General features: G+C 59.5%; 1 protein-coding gene across 2 annotated transcripts in view; it reads left to right on the top strand.

Moving 5' to 3' along the window:
• Positions 1-30: 30 nt before the first annotated feature.
• Positions 31-9,480, top strand: part of SLC7A5 (solute carrier family 7 member 5) — a 33,539-nt gene continuing 24,089 nt past the window's right edge. For both annotated transcript variants that reach the window (XM_044922181.1, XM_044922180.1), the window contains exon 1: positions 31-582. In XM_044922181.1, the coding sequence (XP_044778116.1) occupies positions 48-582 (535 nt within the window). In that variant the 5' untranslated portion in view covers positions 31-47. The remainder of the gene's footprint in view (positions 583-9,480) is intronic.

Below are 9,480 nucleotides of genomic sequence, written 5' to 3'. Positions count from 1 at the left end.
CGCCGGCGGCGGCGCGCGACTCGCGGTGTGGTCCGGCCGGCGGCGGCATGGCAGGCTCCGGCCCGAAGCGGCGCGTGTCCGCGGCCCCCGCGGCGGCCGAGGAGGAGGAGCGGCAGGCGCGGGAGCGCATGCTGGCGACGCGGCGCGCGGACGGCGGGGAGGGCGCGGAGGGCGTGACCCTGCAGCGGAGCATCACGCTTTTCAACGGTGTGGCCATAATCGTGGGCACAATCATTGGCTCGGGCATCTTCGTGACGCCCACCGGCGTGCTCAAGGAGGCGGGCTCGCCCGGACTGGCGCTGGTGGTGTGGGCCGTGTGCGGGGTCTTCTCCATCGTGGGCGCGCTCTGCTACGCGGAGCTGGGGACCACCATCACCAAGTCGGGGGGCGACTACGCCTACATGCTCGAGGTGTACGGCTCGCTGCCCGCCTTCCTCAAGCTCTGGATCGAGCTGCTCATCATCCGGCCCTCCTCCCAGTACATCGTGGCGCTCGTCTTCGCCACCTACCTGCTCAAGCCGCTCTTCCCCAGCTGCCCGGTGCCCGAGGAGGCCGCCAAGCTCGTGGCCTGCCTCTGCGTGCGTGAGTACCGACCCGGGGTGGCGGGGGGTGGGCGCCGAGCCGCGGGCGGGCCGGTCCCGGGAGAACCCCTGTGAGTCTCCTTCGTTCGCGGCCCCCTCATTTGGGAATTGGGTGGTGAGTCAGCAGGGCCCCTGCCCTACTCTCGGGGAGGGCGGGGGGGGGGGTGTGTCCCACTTCCTCACCTCGTCCATTCATGAGCTGAGCGTCCGTACAGTGTCTGAAAAGCGCATTTCCTGTTTGAGGTTCCCAGTGCTGACTGCTCAGACAGAAATTGTAGCTAAAGAGAAAAAAACTCATTCATTTCTGCTCTCGAAACCGGCTTATCAGGAGGAATCGGCAGAGGCTAGCTCACACGAAACCAGTACGAACAGAATCCTGTGGTGCCCTCTGGGCAGCGGTGTCAAGAGTAGTTACAGAGGGGCGGTTGGCTGCAAATTAAATGTGTGTGTGTGCTGGGGGTGGAGGGTGGGTTTCGGGGATCCCAAGTTGTGCTGGAAAACAGCCCCTGGTCCTCTTCCTAACAGTGGGCATGGTCTGCGTTATGCTGGTGGGTACAGTCCTGGTGAACTAGGAGTGCTTTGCCAAAACAGTTTTCTGGTGGGATTTCAGAAAGAAATCGTTGGTACCAAACATCATGTGATTTTCTTCTTTTTTTGGCCGCTGGCACTTTTTACACCTACCTGTTGGCCAACTTCTAAGGAGCCTCGCAGGATGGAAGCGTCCTGTTTTCAGAGCTGCCACCTGATGTGAGGATTTGCCTGGATGTTAATAGTGCATATAGGTCCAGAGCCAGCAGGGCTATGTTCAGGGTTGGGGTCCTGGCCTTGAAACTCGGGGACTGTGCGGTTACTAGGAGTGGCTTCTGATGGGCAGTGCCCTGCTGGTGCTGTGGGGATTATGGAGTGTGTGGACCAAGTTTCCTGCACGAGCCACACTGTAGTGTGGGGACAGGCACGTTCCATAAAATGGTGAGTCCAGAAGGCAAAACCCAGGGCAGCTCTGCTTGGCCGCCTGACATCACACGCTTTCCCGAGACCCTGAACAGAGCAGCTACGCCCGTGAAGGAGCGTTATTTGCCTTTTTTGGGGCGGTCTCAGGATGTGGGTCTCAGCTTAAAAAAAAAAAAAAAACATTTGCCCAAATGTAGGAGGTCGATCTGCTCGAGGACAGGAAGACCTGTGGTTTCTGGTGGGGCTTTGAGATGAGGGTTTTATGGGACGACACACTGGTCTGAGAAAGGAAAAGCCCTCTAAAGGCAAAAGGACTTTTTATGATACAATTATAATAATCGTATAATCTCATGATTTAATGTTTGGGCCCACTATGTAGTGAAACAGATAATGTCTTTTTCTTTTTTTTAAGACTATTTATTTATTTGTGCGAGAGAGCACGTGCACAAGCAGGGGTAGGGGCAGAGGGAGAGGGAGAAGCAGGCTCCCCGCTGAGCAGAGTCCATGTGGGGCTCGATCCCAGGACTCTGAGACCATGACCCAAGCCAAAGGCAGATGTTCAACCAACTGAGCCACGCGGGCGCCCAGATAATGTCTTTAAAGGCCTGCTCTCTCTCTAGTCTTTAGAAGTAAGTACCTTTTTAAACTTTCAGGTTTAAGTAGATAGATTGCAGAGGGACTGCGGGGGGCCCACCACCTGCCCCACGGCCCTGTAGCACTGCTGGGCCTGGCCAGGAGGGGTGTTGAAGGCGCCCTGCCAGTGTGAGTTGTGAGTGGGAGTGATGTTTCCCATGTGCTGATCAGCCTTTGTGGCTCTTCTTCCCTGAACCTCCTTGGGAGTGTGTTACGTGTGCCTGGGTGTGGGTGGCTTTGTCTGAGTCTAGAGCCTCACTGTCTGGAAAGGGACACGGATGGAAGCGTCCTTCTGGTCCCAGGCTCCCAGAAGTCAGAGCTGCCCAGCGCAGGCTGCTCTGAACTGAGCATGGAGAACGCTTATGGGTTTCCAGGGAGGCAGGCCCGCCCTTGCAGGGGCATCTGACAAGGCCGTGAAGAGCCACAGACAGTTTGAGTGCCCTCCAGGCATCCCACAACGGCTGGGTTCTAGAATTTCTCCCCAAGAAGAGGAAAGGTGCTCTGTTCTGCTCTCCGACTCGAGCCCATCCCTGCAGCCCCCGGCTCCGCAGCGCCCCTTGGGAGGGCCCGGTGGCCCCCTCCTTCCAGTGGTGTGTCGTGGGTGCTTGAGCAAAGTTCTCAGTTTTGCTGGTTGGTCTTTTCAGTGCCCTGGACATAATCCACCACAGTTTCTGCTTCCTAAGAAAGGTTGTTCTGAAACAGGTCGCCTTTGGTGCTTAGTATGGTCCTGCCGGTAATATATATGGGAATGAAGCCCTTTTCTTTCTTTTTTTTTTTTTTTTAAAGATTTTATTTATTTATCTGAGACAGAATGAGAGAGACAGAGAGCACATGAGAGGGGGGAGGGAAGCCCTTTTCTTAAAGGTCTGACCTAAACGACCACTATGGGGCCCTTGTCTAGTGTGGCTCTGGGGTTTCTCCGTGCACGTAAAGGCGAGAGAAACTCGCTCTGTAAGTCCTGATGGCCATGTGGGATCTGGCGTGAGACCAGCCTTACGTTATTGCTAAACCAAAACCTGGTAGCATTTGCTTGAAACTACAATGGCGCTGGCTTTTACTTTTGGGCAGAAGTCACTCGGACTGGAGTTGAGATTCTCGCCAGCCTCAGTTTGCCTCGGGCAGTGTACCCCACCTTCCTGGGCCAGCTTTCTCTGTAAAATGGGTCCATCGCCCTCTGGAGAGGCCCAAGCTAGGAGCACAAAGTGCGAGTTGGCCCAAGTCCAGAAACCTGCTTGGGTCCTTTGTGTCAGGGGAGGGGCTCTTAGAAGAGTCTGAAAGGGCCGCTTCTCCCTCTGCTGCGTCGTGGTCACTCCTACCCGACACAGGTGTCAGGCCAGGGGCTGCAGACGGCTGGGGGCCCACCCTCCTCTCCCCGCTCCCTGTTGGAGGGGGTGAGACTGGGCCCACTGGGACAGCATGGCTTGGACTCGCCAGGTGCTTACAGAACTCAGGGTCCCCTTCAGGGTGGTGGCCCTTCGTGGGGTCCGGAAGGCACTTCCTTCTGCCTTCTCATGGGAGACACACGGGGTTGCCAAGGCTCCCCTCAAGTGGGTTAGTCCCGCACCACACCCCTGGTTCGGGCAAATCTGTATGAGGTGGGGGGTCAGTGTTCCTCCGCGGTCCTGTGACCTGAGATGTTTTCCACCTGGTGTCAGGTAGAGCATGCGCTCTGCATGGGAACAGACCAGGGTTCTGCTTCAAGAAATTCGCTTGGGCCTCTCAGCACAGTTCCCACATCCGTGGAGTGGGAACTGGTCACAGCTCTGCCTGGGTAAACGCGAGGACTCTCGGCCACGACGGGTTCATCGAGCACGGCGCACGGGGTCCCGGCCACGTGGTGGCTGGAGTTTATTCTCAACACCACCCTCTGTCTGCTGTTACCTTTCACATCTTGAGCTGCCCTAGAACCAGTTTAGCAAAGAGCAGGAGGGGGAGAGAATGGCGAGAAGGCAGGAAGAGCCAGAGGTGAATGCTGCTGTCTCCCTCTCAGGCTGGGGTCTGAGCCGCGACGTGCCTGTCCCACAGGGAGCAGCCCCTTCCCACCCCGGGGGCAGGAGATTGGCTGTCCCGTAGGTGAGGGGCACAGATCAGGAACGGGTTTGGCTGGCTGTGGGTCAGGGCTAGCCGATGTGAGGCTAAGTCAGTTGGGGTAATGACCAGAGGGGGAGGGGAGGCCATGGCTGTACCCCCCAGTCCTCTAGTTGACCGGCTCTTCTCCATCAGCTCCAGGTGGTGACCACTCCTGGGCGTGTGAGGTGCCTACACGATGTGTCCACTGTATCGCCTGGTTCAGGGTGTCTGAACACCTGCCAGCTGCCAGGGCTGGGCCCGTCTCTGCACGAGGCAAAGGCTTCTGGGTATTTCCAAGTTGCTGGCGACCACAGAGTCACAAGCCGTGAGCCCAGTGCAGACAACAGCCCAGTCATTAGCACTGAAATCTGACTTTCCCAGCCAGACGTGAACATGCTCCAGCCACCGGAGCAAGTCACGCCGAGTCACGGGACTGGAGCTCAGCCCCGTGGGGTCCTTCACAACAGCGCATGACCTCAAGGAAGCAGGAGATGCTGGGTGGGCATTTCTAACCCGTTTCTCCCTGGGTCACGGACCCCTTTGATAATCAGTGGAATGTGCAGACTCTGCCCAGAAATGTGTTTCAGGCGTATTAACTCCAAAGTGTGCATAGTCATGGGGTTCTCACACCCCTGCCCCCCAAGGGGGTCAGAAGTGGATCTGGCTGGCGTCTCCTGGCTGCCGTGCGCTCGGACTCACGCCTCTCCTCACATGCTCCTGCCCAGCCTCTGAAACCATTGTTGTCATCCCTCTTGTTGGGAAACTGAGGCAGTGGTGGGCTGAGAGCCCATGCCCGTGCCGAACCACCTTTTGTCCTCGCGTGTGGGGGGGACACATGGCCGCATCTTGGGAGGGAATGGCAGATGTCAGGGTCCTGGGGTGGTGTCGGTCACCAGGTCCAGGCATCTGGTCAGCCAGGGTAAGGAGACGTGGGGATCTGAGGTTTGTCCCATCCCGGACTCTTAGGGGAGTGCTTGTCCCCCTGACTGGGGTCCCTGACACCCCCATATGCACAGCTGGCTAGGGAACCTTTCATCTTTCCTTCTTCTTCCCATCCAGATCGTCACCTTGCAGAGGAGCTTCTGGGGTGGGGTAGGCCCCCAGCTGCCCCCCCGCATGCGCCCCCTTCCCGTGCCCACGTGCGTCTCCAGTCCCCGTCCACCTTCTGTGTCCCACAGCCTGGGGGTGCTGGGAACCAGGGGCTGCCTGATTCTGCACCCCCCAGTGGGCGTGACCTTCCTGGGCCCTCTCTGGATCGCTGGCCTAGGGCGCTGCCCAGAGCGCACTTGTCCCCACCGCTGGGCTTTATGCCGCTGGCAGGACTACGCTGCGCCATCCCAGCAGGCCCTCCAGGACCCGTGTGCCATAGGAAGGCTCAGAGCATGGGAGGCATCTTTTCCCCCGCATGCCTGTCCAGGCAGACCTGTCTCCCTGCAGGGGCATTTTCGGGGCCACATGCACCCCTTCCGCCATGTGAGGAATTGGCACCACCTTCCCATCTGGGCCCTTGGAGCACGGTACCCGCAACCCGATCCTGCTCTCAGTTGCCCTGACCTTGGTTGCTGGCTGACGTCTGTCGCTGCTGAGGCCCAACTGATTGTCCGCGATGGTCTGTGAGTTACTCAAAATGTGGCCAATATACAACTGAGGCCACTGCAGGGAAACGTGGGCCTGAAGCCCACCGTGACCTTGTGGCCAGCCTCGTGCTTTGCCCACGTCCGTGTGAGCTGCCTAGGGCTGGCACGGGATTCAGCACTCAGCACAGACACGTTCATGTCCTGCCTGAGTTATCTAGGGCTGCTGCAGAAGGCCTGTGGGGACACTGGCCCAGGCCCTGTCCCTGTCCCCCAACTTCTGTGAGTCCCTTGGGCTGTGTGACCTGGGACTGGGTGCTTAGCTTCTCTGGGCCTGTGTCTCAGAGCAGGGCAGGGGTGTGTAGGTCATGCCTGCAGAGGGTATGTGAGTCAGTCGTCTCCTCACTGCAGGGACAGATGACAAGAGGGACTGTCTGGAAATCGAACACGACAGAGCACTTGTGCCTGGCTGGGGGAACAGTGGATGAGCTGGGGACCAGGAGCTGTGGCCCTCCCGGGTGCAGCAGTGCGTGGAGACGGGGCCTGGCTGGAGCCATGTCTAATCTGGGCACCCTCGTGTTACAGGCCCGGGGTAGGGGGTGTCTCCTGCAATCATCTTAGACCCCCCAGAGCTAAGGGAGAGGACCCAAGGACCTGGGATGGATGTGGGGGGGGCAACGGCCGGTGGGTCCCAGGCAGAACAGGTCTCCCCCCACGTGGAGGCCGTCTGCTGGCTCGCCCTGAGGGGGACCAGGGCCAGGGGTCTGGGGAGGAAGGGAGGCCAAAGCACAGTCTGGTTAACGAGCATTTTGTTCCGGTGGATCGGTGGGGTCATCACTGCCAAGGCACAGAGGGCGTTTGAGGACCTTTGTCCGACCTGGTCACCGGAGAGTGTCCTCTGGTCGTCGGGGAAGGCGATCCCTGGCGGTGAGCTGTTTCCGGGACACAAAAGGAGAGGGCTTGTGAGCCTCGGTTGTCCTCCAGGGTGGGAGACCTCACTGAGGTTCCGCAGCCTGCAGCCCCCGTGAAGACCCCGTGCTGACGTGTCAGGGCTGGGGCACAGACTGGGCCCCATCCTGGGGCAGCCTTACCTGGGAGGAGGGAGACGTGCGTGGGCACGCTCTCTAGCTCCGGTCAGGCCCTGTTGCCTAGTGGGGGGCACACCGTGGGGGCACCCTCCCAGGATGCCCTTGGCTGGCCCTGTCCTGGGCACGGTCCCTGCGTGGCCTGCACAAGAACCCTCTGTCCAGAGAGCGGCAGACGCCAGAGGGACAGCCTGCTTCAGACTCAGGCCTAAACCCACACAGGCCAGCATGCCCCACTCACCCAGCCCCTCCCTTTGGACGGTGCTCAGTACACGGGCGTCACACGTGTGCACGTGGGGGGTGGGTCCCTGGGGGATTTGCCCCATCGGTAGGCTTTAGAATCACCTGGTTGGGGGGATTGATGCCCAGGCTCCCCAGAACTAGCAAGATGGGGGCACAGTGTGGGGTGGGGGATCCAGGGTCGAAGCCCCAAAGCTCCAGAGCACAGGCGTGGGACTTGGGAGACCTGAGCGTCCTCTCCCTGCTCCCTGGGCTGTGTGACTTTCAGCAGCCGGACAACCTCTCTGAGCTCCATTTACCCAACCATCAGATGAGGCTAGATGCCCCCTGTCCTCTCGGCCTGTGACTACAGCAGGTTTCCCTCCATTTTCTTCTTCAGTAAAATGACTGGAGGAGGAGGGTGGATGGACTGGGGGTTTCCAGGCCACAAGGGAGACCCCGGGGCACCGAGCCTCCTGAGCAACAGCCTGGTCTGTCCTGAGCCGATCTTCACAGTTGGCAGTGACCGATTGGTGGGCTGCTGGGCAGCGAGTTCTCATGTTCCTTCACCCCCACCCCCAGCAGCCGTGCGGAGACCAGACACACTGAGCAACCTGCCCAGCGTCACACAGTATGTCGGCACTCGGGGGTCACTTCAGAGCCGAGGGAGGGCTTCCCTCCTGGTTGTCCTGGCTGTTCTTGGGGCAGGTGGCCCCTGGGGACCTCCCTGTTCTCCAGGATTGTGCCTCAGGAAAGCCCAGTAAAGCGAGATGCCGCTGTCTGGGGGGGTCTCCTGCTCGCCCCAGGCCCTGGGGGGGCTGGCAGCTCTCTGAGCTGACTAAATCTGCCCCTTGCTTGTGTGTTCTGACACGAACGTGCCGGCCCCATTCCTGACACCTGGTGAACCCTGGGGTCAGGTTAAAAATGGGAAGAAATGTGGAGATGCATGTTCCAGGGGTGGTCATGGGGAATTTGAAAATGGGACACTGGCCTGTTGGTAATTTCTTTACACAGAGAAGCAGTGAAGGGAAAAGATGGGGGGGGGGGGGGGGGGGCTACCGCTTGAGAGCCAGTGTCCCACTTGCATGGGGAGGTCACATTGGCCTCTCCACAAGCTGCCAGTGGCCTCTTGGCTGAGGGAGCCTTGGGCCCTGTCGGAACAGCTCCCTGCCCTGGGCGGGTCTGGAGCAGAGCTCTACCCCTGAACTGTGGCTCTGTGTTCTGGCACGTTCCAGAGGGGAGTCGGCCTTGTCACGTGGTTTGGGGTCATGTGCATTCCTTTTCTTGGAGCCTAGCAAAGGTGAAATCGCCCTCCGGTTCTCCAAGTGGGATCTCTGGGCCCTCAGCCCTGGCGTCCCTGGGGAGAGTTAGGAATGCAGACTCTCGGCCCCATCCAGGCCTGCCAATCAGAAGCTCCGGGATGGGGCCCCACCAACTGTCCCAAGAGGCCCTCAGGGACCTCTGGCGTCCGGGAGTGTGAGATCCTATCTGTCTCTGGGAGGGCCAACAAAGTTAAGGCAGGACACGAAGAAGTGCTTGGTGGGGGAGGCCCAGGTGATCAGGGCCGCCAGGCTGCCTGTTGGGAGGGGGGCTCACGGTGAGCCCGGAGGACATGTGCACCTCCGGGGGCCAGGGGGGCAGGTGCTGATAAATGAGCCCCCACGAAGCTCTGGGCCCCTGCGTGTGCTGGGTGGGTTGGGATAAGTAAGGCGAAGGCAGGACAGGAGCCTGCGGAGCAGCCTGGCGCCCTGTCGGAAGTTGGCCCTTGGCGTCCAGGGCCTGAAAACCGTATGCAGAAAGCACCTTCTTTAGAGAGACCCATTTGAGGAGCCCCCCTGTGGCTCCTAGGTGGGACTCAGGCAGTGAGGTTCGAGGGGGCTCTGACCCTGGGGCCTTTCCATCTCTGGGGGTGGACAGTCCCTGCAGAGCCTTGGGCCAGGGACAAGGTGGGCTCCATCATTGCGGCCCCCTGGGCAGGGGGGCATTGGACTGATTTCCTCATCAGTAGGTGCCAGCCAGGACCCAGATGCTGTGGTTTTGGGTGGTTCTCTTGGGCTTACTCGTGACCTTCCCCTGGTGTGTTTGACCTCAAGTCAGCGGAGGGGGTGGGGTCGGCCTGCCACCGGGGTGCGCCGAGGGCACCGAATGACAGAGTGAGTCTGAGCCTGCATCAAGTGCTCACACACTTTTGCAAGATCCTTGCTGACCTTGGTACCAGGGTCCACACAGTCGTGAGAGAGCACAGCCCGGGTTACTGCGTCGGCTACGCCCGTCAGCATTTTACCCTCAGTTGATGTGTTTTTTGTGTTTTGTTTGGGTGTGTTTGTTTATTTTTTTACTTACTTTTATCTTTAAAATTTTTTTTTG

This window comes from Neomonachus schauinslandi, chromosome 16, assembly GCF_002201575.2.
Source record: "Neomonachus schauinslandi chromosome 16, ASM220157v2, whole genome shotgun sequence".
Classification (NCBI taxonomy): Eukaryota; Metazoa; Chordata; class Mammalia; order Carnivora; family Phocidae; genus Neomonachus; species Neomonachus schauinslandi.
The sequence above is the reverse complement of the archived record's forward strand: the minus strand, read 5'-3'. Positions and strand labels throughout refer to the sequence as shown.